The sequence below is a fragment of the Triturus cristatus genome, chromosome 10 (assembly GCF_964204655.1).
Source record: "Triturus cristatus chromosome 10, aTriCri1.1, whole genome shotgun sequence".
Classification (NCBI taxonomy): domain Eukaryota; kingdom Metazoa; phylum Chordata; class Amphibia; order Caudata; family Salamandridae; genus Triturus; species Triturus cristatus.
Window position 1 is genome coordinate 1131238190 of NC_140593.1, and position 16562 is coordinate 1131254751.

At 45.3% G+C, this 16562-nt stretch overlaps 1 protein-coding gene across 4 annotated transcripts in view; it reads left to right on the forward strand.

Annotated features, from left to right (window-relative positions):
* The window catches only part of TSC2 (TSC complex subunit 2), a 243100-nt gene that overhangs the window by 220753 nt on the left and 5785 nt on the right, over window positions 1-16562 (forward strand). For all 4 annotated transcript variants that reach the window (XM_085629402.1, XM_085629403.1, XM_085629404.1 and 1 more), the window contains 7 exons: window positions 3040-3563; window positions 4225-4303; window positions 5195-5281; window positions 5616-5802; window positions 6220-6359; window positions 9658-9736; window positions 13337-13428. In XM_085629402.1, coding sequence (XP_085485528.1) covers window positions 3040-3563; window positions 4225-4303; window positions 5195-5281; window positions 5616-5802; window positions 6220-6359; window positions 9658-9736; window positions 13337-13428 — 1188 coding nt within the window. The remainder of the gene's footprint in view (window positions 1-3039; window positions 3564-4224; window positions 4304-5194; window positions 5282-5615; window positions 5803-6219; window positions 6360-9657; window positions 9737-13336; window positions 13429-16562) is intronic.

Genomic DNA, 16562 nt, shown 5'->3' on the forward strand with positions numbered 1-16562 from the left:
AAAGTCAGCGGCGACTTCGAGAGCATGTTTTGGATGTTGGCTGTTGAGCATCACTGAAATGGGTGGTGTTTTTTTGTGGTTTTTATTTGTTTTGTTTTTTGTCGAAGTGCTTTGACTGGGTCGAATGTGTACATTGAAGGGTGTTACATTTAAGACCTCTCAATGCCATTTCATATTATAAACACATTATTTAAGCAGTGCCCTAAACTTAACTGATAGTTCACCGTAAATGATGAACACCCGGCATATGTGCTATGACTCCAGAGAGCCATAAGAGGATTGAGTAATGGACCTCAGGTTTTACATTTTCCACCGAGGAAGATATTGTAAGCAGCAGATGTGAAGGTCATTGGAACGTCGCTTGTAGGTTTCTGCTGACAATGACTAGTTGCCCCATTTTCAGTCTGACTTAAAATGTCTACCCCAACGTCAGTCGTCAAACACAATGCTCCAACTGTTTGGCACAAAGGCCGCATGGCCTAGCTTCCCTTTAGAATCTTCGCTTGAGAAAGCCCACTTAGTGGCATTCAGCAGTTTTTAGGAGATGAATCACTGGAGCCAAGTCACTTTCTTTGTGAAGCCAAACACCAAGGAATTAGGTGGCAACTCTTTGATATGAACACATAAAACCAAACCTTCAAGTAGGGTAAGGACCACGCTCACATCAGTTTTGGTGGAAGGTTGTCACGGCTAACCCATAAGGACTGAAACCGTGTTAGGAAGCCATATAAATGGCATACACTATGGTGAGCAAAAACCTCCTAGCATAACGTCATAACTAGCTCACCATGCGCTTCCTGACTTGGATGCTAAAAGGCCCTAATTACTCCATGCATGTTCTCCTATGAGAGCTGCTTAATATGGCAGGTGCAAGATTCAAAATCTTAGCGTTGACCTCCTTAAAGCAAAAGATTCTACAATTTGCAGCCTCTTGGTATGGATTAGGTTATGCATTTGTCTTAAGGATGATTTCTTTAAAAATCTCTTTATTGTGCGGTGGAGTGAATTTCAGCGGAGTGGACATGGGAGCGGGTGGCGGTTTTTTGAGCTAAACATAACCTCTGACCCCCTTCACGGATACACACCTCAACGAAGCCCTGATATGCAGTCAGTAGTGCTGATACAATGTCTGCAACTCTTCTTGCACCATGAGATATTTCTGGATGTGTAAACTGCAAGGAGATTGGCACATCTTACCATAGTATAAGTAACTAGTTAACTTACTCGTTAATCAAGTGCTGCAGCTGACCGCAGTTTTTGAACTGTACTTTTGTACCAACTATGGGTAATGTATGTATAAGGGAACTGGTGTATGTGCCAGTATTTCAGAACTCCAAACCAGTGAGGCGTATTCGTATCTTATAGGCATGCGTTGGGCAAACTTTCTTTTTATAAGGGAGAGAGTGGAGAAAATTGCATCTTGGATGACAAAGGGGCACATTTGATTGCATCCTACAGAATAAACTCTTTCAAAACTATAATGTAAGATTTTACAAGGCGGTGAGGGTGTACCGGCTATCCAGTATATTTTTGACATAATTTTATAGTCTTTAGAGATGGTGTTTATAGATCTGATTGCGAATTTTGCAGAATCCAGCACTTTCAACAAAGAAAGTTTCTTTATCAAAACACATTTACTTATGAAAGTAACAGATGAGAAATAAAATATTAAAGTCTGCAGCAATGCTAAAATGTACTTCTTGTTCACATGCACTTCATCACACTTTGAACTAACTCTCAGCCGTCTTGGTCACGCTGTTTCACCCAGGAGTCGAGGCTTCGTATGTGATATGGAGTGATACAAATTGTCTGCCTTTTTGAATGTACACTATTAAGATTATACAGTCACTTTTAGGAAATTGTGAGCCAAAATCAATGTTTGAATGACACATTTGCAAATGCTGTGGAACAAATCTAAAGGGTAAGACTGGATTATCCAAGTTTAATGAACAAAACAACTATACATTTACAGTTTCAGATATGCAAAACAGTAAAAGCATTCATCCTAAATAATTGAATCCTTAATATTGTCCAGAATAGTCAATGCGACTTTGTTATCGTGGGGGATGTATAGAAAGGGATCGATGTGATTGTGATCCTTCTCTTGTCATTTATTAAATTTCATTTAGGGCTCCTCACAAGCAGCTTTCTTAGTCAATTGCAGTAGCCAGAACTCTCCTGTAAGCATGAGATGACCTCAGTCGCTTGATTCCTGCCATGGGAATGCTAGACTCCTGCCAGTATTCACAGCAAGGCAGTAGGGGTGCTCAGCCGCAGTCCTATCTGATGACCTCACCTCACCTTACCTTACATAGTCACTGTTAAGCAGCCCTGAAAGGCCACCGACTGCCATTCTGATCAATGTCTTGAATCCGTATGGCCTACTAAAGAAAACAGGCATTGACAAGCCAAAGGGTTTGAGTTACATCTTGACTCCCAAATACATTGAAAACTGCTGCAGTAAAATAAGATTGCTTTCTTTTTGCAGTATGTTTGAGGAACAGTTTACTGAATGATTATTCAGTGTACTTTTGATTTATAAAATGTCTGTCATGCCTTGTAATGCAAGCTCTCCATAGGAGGCGGAATGGTGCATCAAATAACATGAGTCAAAAGAGAGATTCTCTTCCAGGCGGAGCCAAAGACCATTCTATGTGTATTTTAAAGGCTTTGTGACTGTTAACCTTGCAGACAGCTGTACTGTCAAGTAATACTTAAAAGAGGTCTGTGTTTTGCAAACCGAAATGCAGAGCATTACCAGAATAGTACCTCAGTTCAAGAGCATATTAGGTACAACTCGCGGCATAGACTTAGTATAGTAGCCAAACTTAAAAGATGTGTGAAATAGACATAGAAAGCAGAGATTCAATAGACCTTTGCCGATAGCAACGGATTAGAAACCGTGAAGGTCCCAGCTCCTCTTGTGAAATGTTTACCTGCTGATTGTGTTTATTTAAACATATTTTTAAGTAGGTGTGGCTTGTGCTTATTTGCTGCAAACACCCCCATCTCATTTTTGCTCATGGTGTTTTTGTTTAGTCTTCTTCTGTCTCAAGCCAGGAAGACAAGTCCCTTCAGCCTGAGGCAGTGGCCGCTGTTGGCATTCCCATTGAAAGAGCCATTGCTGCATCATCTGAAACTGCTCTGGGAGAGCTCTGTTTCCAACCTTCTCAGACTCTAAGTAAATCCAGTTCCTCCCCTGAACTTCAGACTTTGCATGAGCTCGTCAAAGATGCAACGGACAGGCTCCAGCAAGGAATGACTGACCAATCTGCGGCTGAAAGCCTCAGCACAGATGCTCAGTCTGCCCCTCCGGTTCTTCATTTGGAAGAAGGGATCGCTAGCTCTCCTGCCTCATTGGAAACTGACAACATGGCTGTCCACGGCGACAGTGGGAATGCCGCGTTGCATCCCCAGTCTGTGCAGTCTCCAAATGGCTACCGTCCCAGAGGTCACACCATCTCAGATTCTGAGCCTTCCCGCAGGGGTAAGAAAATCGAAAAAGATGCATTCAAGAGCAGAAGTAAAAGTAAAGCTGAAAAGGTGCCTGGAATAGACCCAAGGTAAGCACAGGATTTGTGACTCCAACATTAGAATGTAGTTTGTATTTTCTCTGGGGGCTCAGTGATTGACATATCCTTATTAGTTATATCCATATATTTATTTTCTTATTTCATGCATATAGATTCTGTTAATCTCTTGAGTCCTGATAGTCTGATGCCCATTAATAAACTATGCACTGGTGGCATTTTTGTGTGTGCTAAAGGAACCCCCCTCCCCCGTCGTTTTTGTTTCTACAAAGCAAAACTAAAGTGGCAACCGCCATGCATCGTAGTCCGCTGGCATTTTAGTTTTGCCATAAGCACTTCATTCGTACTGGCATATTACCGGCAACCTCGTGCAGGGAAGGAAGAGGACATTGCTTTTGCTGACCTGGTGCATCATGTACCACAGTCTATATTACTCCATTAATGTTTAAAGAATATTTTTCTTGATGCATAATGTGTAATAGATATACCTGTGTCCTCTGCATTGCAAGATGAGCAATGGGTTTGTTTCGGCTAGAAGGTGTGGGGCGGGGTGTGCTTGGGGATGTGTACTTGTGGGAAGACAGTTATCTAGTGCACAGTTGATTACTTCTCTTTATAGTAATTATAAACCATAGAGGTTTACTTACTTGCCTCACAAGGAGCAGCAAATTAGACATTTTAATGTTTTTTGCAGCTTTGTGTTTTTGCAGCTCTTCCACTCGCCTTTGTTCGGAGATGAATCAAACCGGCCTTTGTTGGTGCCGAACAACCAGGTAGGGCAGGATGCATCCTGGCTCTTACTTGCTTTTAAATAAAGCTGCTTTACTGTAGGGTCTGAATTTTCTTGCTGCAGTTAATGTGTTGGTTGTATGACTTTGGAATAAACTCACTGACACTTTGCCAGTATATATAACATTCAACCTATTATCACTTCCCTCCCACTTCACAAGCATTGAACAGGAATGAAACAAGAGCATAAACTGAAAGAGGTGGGCCTGTACAGCATCTGCAATGTATTTTATAGCAGTGCATGTGCAACTCCACCACTGCAGTGCTTATTACAGGATTGCGTTTGCTCTGCATCACCATATTGCAGTGTACGACACTGAGAAGAGGTACAGCAATGCCACTTCAATCACAGTACAACATAGAGTGCACAAGTCTCAAGCTTTCCAACATCTGTCTGGTGAGTAGGGGTAGGCCGCAAGACAGCTCGAAGAGTTCTACAAAACTTCTAAAATATGTTAACATCTGCACATGTTTCTATGACAATGGAGACCTGGGATTCTCTATTACCTTTTCTACCCACTTCATTGGGTTGCCAATAAGCATGGACCAGCATAACACTCATGCAAACTAGTCCTTGACGGTGTGGAGGAAGTACTGATGGTATACCCGGCCTCTCCTGCCGGTCAGCAAACAACTGATACATTCAGCAACTGTTTGTGTTGAAAGTGGTCCTTTTGTATAATCTTGCATGTCTAGAATCTGTTGAAAGGCTTATCTACAGCTGCCATAACTTCATTAGCAGAATTCACCATTCAACCATTAGTCTTGTGTCTGCTTCCTATACATAATTCGGAAAGCTTCCTTTTTAGTTCTTTATTCCTGAAAGCAAATATTTCTTCTTTCTCCCGTTAAGCTCAGTGTTTCTTGCTTTACAGACATTTGAAAGGTCTGTGAAATTGTTGGACCAGATTCCATCGTACGACACCCACAAGATCGGAGTCTTGTATGTTGGGGAAGGACAGGTAAGAACTGGGCAAGAGCAGGTTGAACATTGTCATACACCGAAAGATTCTATATAGCATGTTGGGTACGAAGACTTTTACCTATAGATGTCACTGTTGAAATTTAAACCTTCCTGCCCAGTAAATTGAATTTTCAATGACTTGTATGTCATTATGGAGACCGTCCATTTGCTTCTCCAGCCTTGAAAAGTAGTATGGCCAGAGCAGTACTTGCTGAATGTTTGCCACTTGACGGCAATTTTAAATTAACCACTGATTAACCTTTTGTTTAAATTACTGATCAAAGATGTCATTTCTAATATATAATCTGACGTCTTCCTCCTTGATGTTGAAGGCCACCAATGAAAGGGCTATCCTCTCGAATGAACATGGCTCCTACAGGTACACTGAGTTCCTCACCGGCCTTGGGAAGCTCATCGAGCTCCGTGACACACAACCGGATAAGATTTTCCTTGGTGGGCTAGATGAGTTTGGTGACGACGGGCAGTTCACCTACTGCTGGCATGATGACATTATGCAAGGTAGGCTCTTGGGCTTTTGATACCAAAAACATTTCCATGACCTGCTCACTGCACTGGAACATAATAAATCGTATATGTATTTCATCCATTTGTATTCATGATTGCCAGAGAGTCAAAATAGCAAATAGTGGGTGTGAGCTTCACTGTATGTTCCAGAGCTAGTCATTGACAAATCATCAAGTACTATATAAAAAAAATATTCTCTTTCTGGTTACTTTGCCATTAGTTATTTGTAATGTGGAGGACCTATGCTAAATAATGCATTACTGCTTACTGCTGTGACTCCAGACTGAACAGAGAACTGTGGGAATTTGTCTTGAAGAGTAGCAGTTACAGTGTATAGAGAAGGGGCTGTTGGTTGTCACATTCACCCATTGGCTGCCTTAATGATTTGTTTTCCTTTTGCTATTTTTGCAGTTATTTTTCACATTGCCACCTTGATGCCAAATAAGGAAGTGGATCCGCACCGCAGCAACAAGAAGAGGCACATAGGAAACAACTTTGTAAACATGATCTACAATGACTCTGGAGAATTTTTCAAACTTGGAACTATCAAGGTATGATTAACTGTATTTCAGCAAACAAACATTCAAGGGTGTTAGTCCACATTACCAATGTGTACTCCATCTTCTGAAACATTAGGGTACTAAACTCTAAGGCCACAGGAAGGTGAAAGTCCCAATAACTTACAATGATCATCTCAAGGCAGGAAGCTATGAACCTTTAAGACATGGACCTGTGAACAAAGCGGATAAAGTAACCTGACTTCACTCACAGAAGGGCATCTCCAAAAGATGTAATAATACAAGCGTGAAGAACTGCCTAAGACCTCTATCTGTAATGTCTGGGGATTCTATGCATCTTCACTGGAAGGCTGCCATATGGACCTGAGGGGGTGTAAATAAAGGGACCTCACTTGCATACGTAGAAAGCCGCCTGGTTTATGGTTCAGTGCACAAAGGGAAACGCATGACCTTTTAGTTTTACAGAAACATTTCAGGACAATATTGATGTTAAGAAATCATTATCTTAACACGAAAAGATATTCATTCTCGTGAAGAAAATGGCAAGATTGCTAAGTGGAAGACATGGTTATTTGTGGTTAGGAAATTTAGTATAGAGACATAAAAGAGCACAACACAGGAGCAAAAGATAAACCATTTTGAAATCAACTGTGTGGATGATGCAGGACTGGGAAGTGTAATCTCCATCAGTGCTGCAACAGACCGCAAACCCAAGGGAAAATGTGAATCCTGGAATCATTCATCAACTAAATAACATTTGCAGTAAAACGGCTCAAAGTCGAACAGACATCTGGATCAAATTTACATTTCGAAAGAGCAGTTAACTTATTTACTGCTTTGTGAGTGCCTTTGCTATTTCATCCTTGCCTTAGGCAGGTAACTGACCTATATTGATAAAAGAACAACCTCATTCTTCTGCTTTAAATAAAAATAAAAAAAGTACAGCTAAAGATCCCATGTCAGTGATTCAATCTTCTCGACACAAAAACAAAAGATGTTTTTAACAAAGTCTTGTTACAATCTGCAGGACTGGCTCGAAGAAACGCCTCTCAAGTCCCATCGCGGGCATGATTTGCAAGGCTTCTCTTGATAACTGAATGCATTTATTTGTTACAGAGCCAAAAAAAAGACACTCCACCCTGGGACGAAGAATATTTTTCAGATCCCTCTGTAAGCACCCTGCGTTTGCCATAATTGGCTAAAAAAACAACTCTGAAGGAATCTTGTTTGAACAGCCATTCACTCATGCCTGGGAAGATTTTGTTTGAGCTGAAATCCCAAGAGAATTCTGAACAACTTCAGGTGTACAGACAGTATGCTTTTGGCACTGCTATTCTTCTTTTACAACAGTCAGTCAAGATGTACCATGAGCAGGTGTCAGGCCAACACCAGTTTGAATAGCTGCAGGCTATTAGATTTCATGCAACACAAATCCACTTATACAGTTAGTGAGAGATGCACAAAAAAGACATCCAAATTAAGAAAGCAAAGACCAGAATGATGATTTGAGATCTGCAAAATGGTAATCATAATGACTAGGAAACCTACAAAAAATGAGAAAATGTTAAGACGTTTGATAACACCCTGGTAGGATGGAAGCCACAAATGTCTGTTTGCAAAAGGACAGGGAACGCTGCACTGGTCCCTACAAGTTTCATTGACCTTTATGAAGCAGAGTTGTCTCTTTACCTCAAAATAATGTGAGGTAAAGCTGCTAGTAGACTACTGGTTGGTTCACAATGTACTAGCACTAAACGAGTATCGCGCGTAGTCGTTTCTGAAGCATAGCATTTACAAATGCCATAATCTGCCAGAAAGAGACCAGCGGGCATTCTGTGCAGAAAACCATGCTCTGTGTAACCAAGCTCCTGCCCACAGGAAGATTCCACCATGTACGTGAAGGGTGGACCAAATTCATCACGAAGAAAGAACTTCCCAACTTACGAGTCAAGTTAAAGAAAAAAGATTTGGTGGGGGTTTGCCAGAAGTACTCTTCTTGGAATGAAGAATAGCACAATTCTGTAAATGAGTCTGTCATAAGAGAAACAAGAGAGAAGAAACCTGTAGAGACCTACATCTTGCACATTAATTAATTGTCTCTTAATCCTGCTTCTCGTCTCACCTCAATATTTATTCCCTGGTATTCAGTTTCATTTCCCATATTTGACTTACACTATAAACCTTGTAAACATTTTCTAGAAGGAATGGTTGGCTGAATGGATAAATGAAACGTGTTCTTTACACATGAACAATGTATATAATAGCGGTTTATAACGTACTTTTAATGTTAAAGAGTATTCATTTTGATTGGAATACTGTGTAAACAAACCCATTGGTTCTTCTACATCAGATCACAGTATTTATTCATACCAGTACAACATTCTATTGTGTATAAACAAGTGTAAATCTTTTTTTATTTTTTGCTGCACCATTTTTACACAATTCCAATGAGTGCTCATTTGTTATGGTTTTTAAAATTCTTCACATTTTTTGTCGAACCTTATTCTTGTAGTCCTGATGCTAATCTTAAACCTGATGTTAGACGTTTGGAACACTCATCAGGCTAACCTACAGGCCAGAGACCGCCCATACCTTAATTTCCATATTATTTGGTGTAGAAATGTTTGCAGTCTACCTGCCCAGTAGCCTCTTGATCGTCACTTATATAAACACACCACTTCACTTTTTTCTCACTTTTTCACTGTGTGATCACCAATGAACACTGCACATTTTTTGATGTATCAAAATGTTTCTTAATATTGTTTATCGATAGTGCAATGCTGTGCTGGTATGAATACATTCCTCAGTATTATGTAGAAGCACTAGTGGATTTGTTTATATTAAGTGTTCCTTTAACTACCCGCTATTCCCATAAAAATGATTACGGTTTAACAAGGCAAATGAGTCCCTTGTGAACCTCTGGTATTATATATGTAGATTACCCGAGGATAATTCTAGGCATGAAGGGCCCTCTTGTTTCTTTAAATACTCCTACATGAATCCGACCGTCCCTTCTCTCTACTGAAGGTATGGCCCAAAGGGGCTTCTAAGCCAGTACATAATGAGGATTGCCCTTCTTCCGCCAGATCTGCTTGTACTGGATGGTGAGGTCTCCTTCACTTTGGGAAGTTGTAGTGCTTCCTTCACGCTGCCGGAGATGTTTGAGTTCACTTTCTTTCTGTAGGACTCCAGGTCTTTGAATTTCAGCAAAAAAACCAATCTAGAGGGAAAAGTGTTTTTTTCTGCATTTGTTTGACTTACTAGGATGTAAGCAGTCAACTTCTATGTCTGTATGTTTGAATTGCCTCTAAGCCTGTTTTCTCCCTTTCAGGGCCAGTTCAACTTTGTAGATGTGGTCATCCAGCCACTGGACTTTGAGACTAATCTGGTACAACTGCAGTGCCGTAAAGGTGAGTAACTCTTGGTGTCACTCGCATTGTTTGATATGGCCTTGACCTCATGCACTGTACCTGTGTATTGTGACTTTAAACAAAAAGGCGAGTAATATATGCCTTTTTGGAATACATCCCCATCACAGAAGCAGTGTAGTGTCTGCAAGTAGCAGCTCCTTGTTGTAGTCTGTACACATAGTTCTGGTTGCAACCAGTCAAAGCTTCTGTGTTCAGAATGACTCTAGTACCTCTACGGCCAAGCCTCAGTGTTATGCGAGCATCTACTACCTCCTTGTCCTAGTGTGTGATCATAGGTATTATAGCTGCCAGTCAAAGCTGCAATGTTCAACACATCCCTAACACCTTTCTGCCCAGGCATCAGTGTTGTGTGTGTATCCTGCACCTCTTTGCTCCAGTGTGTGTTTGCACCTAGCACCTCCTTGTCCTGGAGCCTGTCGTTCAAAGCTGCTGTGTGCAGCTTCAGTTGGGATCGTGCCTATACAATGCGTTTCTTTAAAGGCTGTACGCTGCATACCTGTTGACATGTAAAAAAAAAAACTGTGAAATTGTAATGAACATCACACTAGCACAAGAGTGTGACACCTAAAAAGATACAAGACCCCCTTCTCCCCCCAACTTCCCACTAGCTGCAATCCTCAGGTTCTGTGGATTGTCCAACATAAACAAGCACTGATCAATGTAGGCAAGACAAGTGAACAGGGAAGCCATCTTAAGTATATGTACTGGGCACTGGTCATTACGAGTTTCCCAGCTACATGAATAGTTTCATTAAAACCTATGGTGTTTGGTATCAAACATCGTGTCTTAATAACCCTGTACTGTTGCCAGTACAAGATTTATTATGACATGCACCCAGAGGGCACTTTAGAGGTGCCCCCTGAGAAACCTACCAGAGCCTAGTGTGCTGGCTGACTGGTATCGTCCAGCCTGTCGCCCTAGACCAGTTTCTCACCCCCTGCGGGTGAGAGCCCACACTCTGAGGCCAGAAACAATGCTTGCTCCAGCGGAAGGTGTTTTAGCATATCAAGGCTCGAACGCCCCTGCCGCCTTTGATATGCGACCCCGGCTTCCGTTAGACCTCGGAGATGCCACTCTTGAGGCCCATATACCACCAGGGCCTGTGGGAAATTAGCCATGCAAGCAGGTGTGTTGCACCACTAGGCTATGTACACCCCTAAGGTGGGCTACCTGATGTGCCCCACGAAAGGGGCTGGGGGGGTTACACCATCTTGGTTTTGGTGGAATTAGGACCTCTGGAACGGGGTTATGCCCACTCTCCACAGGAAGTGTTCACATAGGGGGGTGTTGTGACCCCAGGGGTAAGTAGCCCATTAGCTACTACCCTTCACTCCCCTTAACACCCCTAAAGTTAGTATTTAGGAGGCCTCCTGTCACCAGGAACTAAGATTTGTTGCCTGAAAGGACGACACAGAAGAGCCGAAGACACGAGAACTGTAGACCTAGCTGTGGACTTTGGCGCCAAACACTGCTGCCTGCTTCTGTCCTGACTTCCACAGAACCTGACTCATCCTGCAGCTGTGCCTCCTCCAGTGCCTTGGAGGGCTGTCAGTACTTCGCCAACCAGCCAGCATCTCCCTGGAAGTGTGGGAACCACTTGCCTGCAGGCACCGACCTTAGTGTTCGGTTTAACGTTCTGCTGACCACCGGGTACACAGAGGCAGCAGCAGCCCTGGAGAAGGTTCTTAAAGCTCCCTGAGGTCAGCCCAGTCTCTCCAGCATGTTTCAATTCACTAGACCCTCCAGGAGCCCTCCAGCATCAATGCTGGTGTACCAGAGCTCTTGCAGCAGCCCAGGCTTGTTAAGTGTTCAGCCCAGACACCAACAACGCCAAGGCAGACCTACCGATGTCTGCATCAGAGAGGCAATCGTTGAGAGTGGCCCTGTTGACCTGTTTTGTCCCCTTCTCCAGGTCGACATAAATAGTGGGAGACTCAAACACAAGCGACCTGCCGGACAAAACACCTCTGCACCCGAGTCCAACAGCCCGAGTCCGAGCCTACCAATGGGGCACCCTTGCTCCAGAGACCCTCAACAGCTGAGCCTCATTTTGGGTTCTGCCGGACTGGCCCCACAGTCCCTACTTGCAGCCTTTTTCTGGTTACATGTTTCTCCATAGACTTAAGCCATAGCATTCAAGGCTACCCTTGAGACCAGCACCTCTGCACCCATACACACCAGGGCAGGTAAAACGGAACTGCTGGTGGTTCTAAAGGCCTTGACCCCAACTTACCTTAAGTCCAGAATAACAACCCTGTAACTTGATCGTAAGTATACCTATGCAATGTTTGTTTCTCCCATAGGATAACATTACCGTGTTTGAGGCTCATGCCTCAAATCGGACAGCTGTGTTTTCTGCTTCTGAAAATCACTGACTCAAACTACTTACCTTTTAAAGACTGATTAAGACAGGAGAGTAAAATCTTTCCTGTGACATTTTATTGTTCATCTTTTGGTTTTACAAAATTCACTGTAGATCTTTTCTGTGATTAGAGCATTCTGTGTTCACAATAGATAGGATTAATTGTAATGCTGTGCCACATATTTATTCAGGGAGCTTTCACAGAACACAATGTGCTCGAACAAATATGTTTTTGTCGTAGAAGTCCCCTATTTTAATTTCCAGTGAGACCACGAAAAGGGCACTGGTCACTGCTATGGTCTTTATTCTAAATTTTGCCCAATAGCAAATATGTCAGGTCAGCATCTAACCTGTTTTAATAAAAGCGATCTACAATTCTCTTGTTGTGTGCCTTGCGAAGGTATAACATAAAAAAAATACTTTATATGGTCGACCCCAATACTGATGTGGTCTTTGGTCATATGTTTTAGACTCGCGACTCGCGACTTCAGCGCGGGGACACACTGACAGTGTAACCAGGCGCTATACAAAATCAGAAATAAGGGCTTCTAGATGCACACACAGTCTGGCATAAACAGCATAACGGATTAATTGAATGCGTACCTGTCACAGGCTATAACTGGCATAGAAATGGTCAAGTCCGTGTTATTAAAGTACCAAGTTGTAGGCGAGGAAACTAAGTGGATTGTGTAATTTTGTCCTGATAAACATGAAGTCTTAGTTGCCGACATGTGAAATGTAGGCTAAGCGGTCATGAGGGGGCAGGTGATAGACTTACTATTTATTTTTGAGATGTTTTTAGAAGAAGCAGCGACTTTGGAAAGGGAACATGAGGGTGAATTCTTAGAAAATATTAGAAAGTGACAGCAGCTGGAGGGTTGCTAAACAACGCTTCTTATCACGAAGACATAATAATCCATGCAAACACAAAGATAATGGGTTATAAACATATAAACTCAAAGCTAGGCAGTCCCTTTCATGGCAAGAAAAAAATATTTCAAGGGAGATGAGCTTCTCTAGAGAGGATAGTAATTCATATAAAATCATGAATGATCCGTCCAGGCTTCATATTCAACTTTGAGCAACCAGAGATTGATAATGGGGTCGAAACACTTTATTTTGCTGTGCTTCCCTTCAGCCTCACATCAGCCCCTCAAGCGCTTTCGAAGATTGATGGTGGTGGTCGCAGTTCATATGTTTTATTTCTTTTTGCCCAGATATGGAAGGACTTGTAGACACCAGCATTGCTCGAATCGTGTCGGACAAAAATCTGCCTTTTCTGGCGCGACAGATGGCACTGCATTCAAATGTAAGGATGAGTTCTCGCTGTTACATTGTGTTTGTGAGACTGTGTTCTGGCCAAAGGGCTATTCTTCTACGAATTGATCAGCTCAAATCACTGTTATTTGGCATATTACTTTCATGTCTGTGCAGATGTTAACTTTGGTAATGGTTCTTCCTTTCTTTTAAAATGGGCAGCTGTTGACTGACTTTCTCTTCAGTGCTTAACTGATGTAAGCTTCCAAAAATAAAATATGCATCTGAAAGAGACATGTTAGTGATCCATTCCTTACCTTAGAATATCCCCAGGCGTCAGACTGGTTCCGGAAAGTTTTGCTAGCAGTACCCCTGCGCGTCAGTAGGTGGCGTCCTGCGGCTCCGCGTCCGTCGCTGGCATTGTAAGCGCCGAGATGACCTCACGGAGACTACTTAGGCGCCACCCATGCGCGCTGACGTCAGTTCTTTCTTTTTCCACGCCAGCAAGCGCAGATCCGGTTAGAGCACGTACCTTACTCACTTTTTGACTACACTTTAGAGACTTTTGTCTCCCTTTTTCTCCTTGGTGCACGTAGGGATGCCTGAATTTTAGTCTTGTGGGGCCTGCCGTCGCAATATGTCGGTGGCGGACCCACCACGATGTTTGCCTCTACTGCCTGGAGACCGGCCACAACTCCCGGTCCTGCCGGGACTGTCTGGCCATGGCCCGAAGACCTTGAGGGAGCGGTGCCGGAAGCTGTTGAAGGTCCGGCACTCGTCCCAATGCCGTTCCAGGGACCGTTCCCGGGAACGCTCGCAGTCGTCGCTCCAAGTCTTCGCCCCCGGATTATGGTAAGCGACGACATAAAAAGAAGTCTAAGAAGTGTGTTCGCTCTCCGACGTCCCCCCCGTCGGTCCTCGGATGCGGACGAGGGGGACAGGGCTTCTCGGCCCTGCGGCTCCTTTGGAGCCTGGGAGTCCCGCGGCCTACCCGCCTTACCCGGGTCCGTTGGCAACTCCCGAACAGGTGCAAACATTTCTTGCCACCATGGACTGCCTTTTTAGGCATCTGGCTCCCGCCGGCGTGCCTTCGGGCCTCGTGGTCCCGTGTCCAGATCCTGTTGGCCCGTCTGCGCCGCCGGCAGATCCAGCTTCGGCGCCACAGGAACCAGCGCCGTTGGCTCTGGCCCCGGCGCCACGAGGTCTGCCCTCTGCTCCGCCTCAGGCACCGCAGTGGGTACCGTTTGTCCCACCCTTGCCCCGGTTCCAGGACCATTTCGTTCCTACCTGGGATCTGCATTGGGCTCTGCCGCCGCAGTCTGTTCCCCATGCAACAGAGGTGGAGGATGACTGGGAGGGGTCCGAAAAACCTCTTGCTCGTAAGTGTAACTCCGAGCAAGACTGGGTGGACGACTTGGAGGACGCCGGCGACCTCGATGTCTCTTCTGACCCGGGGTTTGCCTCTCCCCCTGCCTACCATGGAGGAGGGCGCCTCCTACACGATGGTGCTCCGTCGGGCAGCTTAGGTCCTCAAACTCTATCTTCCTACGGTGGCCCTCAAGACTAATCTCCTCACTGAGGTGCTCCAGACGGCGTCCATTTTGTCGGAGCCCCTGATTCTCTTTAACGACGGCCTCACTGACGTCTTGTTGGGCACTTGGTCGAGGCCGGCCACAGGGGCCCCTGTGGATAAGAATGTCGCCAGGCGTCACCGCCCGGTGCCTGGTGACCCCGCGTTTCTGACCCCTCATCCTACGCCTAAGAGCCTGGTCATCCAAGCCTCGACGTCGCAGAGTGCCTTTCCCACGGCTCCGCCGGATAAGGACTTTAAGAAGCTGGAAAAGTTCGGAAAGCGGATGTTCTCTTCAGCAAGCTTGGGTCTGCGGTCGGTGAACACCGCCTGCTTATTGGGCCGCTATTCCCACGCGGTGTGGGATACGGTTGCTCAGGTGTTGCCTCAGTGTCCTGAGGAGGTCCAAGCTGTGCTGTCCCCAGCAGTTGCTGAGTGTAAGGATGCGGCTAAGTTCGCCATTGGGTGTGGTTTGGACACCGCTGACTCACTGGGCAGGGCGATTTCTAGGACTGTGGCGCTGCGTCGCCACGCCTGGCTGAGATCCACTGGGTTCTTGCCTGATGTCCAGAGCTCGCTCATAGACATGCCCTTTGATGGCACTCGCCTGTTCGGCGATAAGGCCGACAGTGCACTGAAGCGTTTTAAAGACTCACGGGCCACGGCCAAGTCCTTGGGTCTTTCCGCAAAAAGCCCGGCCACTCCTGGGTTTTGTTCCTTTCGTGGCCACGGCAGAGGCGCCCAGGCACGTTCCTTCAGCAAGCCTGTGCAGTACTAGCCTCAGCACGGCCGTGGACGCGGCTTCCGCAGGGGTGGGTCTGGGAATCAACGTGGGGGGGTCAGTCCACCTCCGCCCCTACTGCTTCTGCCTCCAAACCTTCCTAATCCGAGCTTTGTGGAGCACCCCACGCCGGCGGGTGGCAGGATCAGCCACCACCTCCCCCACTGGCACGATATCACATCGGACAAATGGGTGTTGCAGATCATCCGCAGAGGTTACTCTCTCTTCCCTTTCAGTCCTCCCCTCCAGCCATGCCACCTCGGTGCCACTGCATGTCGGGGGATCACTTGGTTCTTCTCCAGCAGGAAGTCCCAGCCCTCTTGGCCAAGGGGGCCATCGAGTGCGTTCCTGGGCCGGAAGTAGGGAGTGGTTGTTATTCCCACTACTTTCTGCTCCCCAGGAAGGACAAAGGGGGCCTGCGTCCCATCTTGGACCTCTGGAACGTCCATCGCTTCTTCCGGAAGGTGAAGTTCAAAATGCTGACTCTGGCTCAGTTCCTGGCTGCCCTCGACCCTGGAGACTGGATGGTAGCGTTGGATTTGCAGGACGCATATTTTCACATCCCCGTCCTGCCGGCCCACCGGCGTTACCTGCGGTTCACGGTAGGCCGGGAGCATTTTCAGTTTACCGTGCTCTCCTTCGGCCTTACCAGTGCCCCTCGGGTGTTCGCGAAGGTGATGGCGGTGGTCGCAGCTCATCTGCGCAGGTCGGGGGTGTCAGTCTTCCCTTACCTCGATGACTGGTTGTTGAAGGCGGGCTCGCCCCAGGCAGTTGTCAACCACCTTCAGACTATGGCCGATCTCCTGCATTTGCTGGGGTTCTCCATCAACGTGCC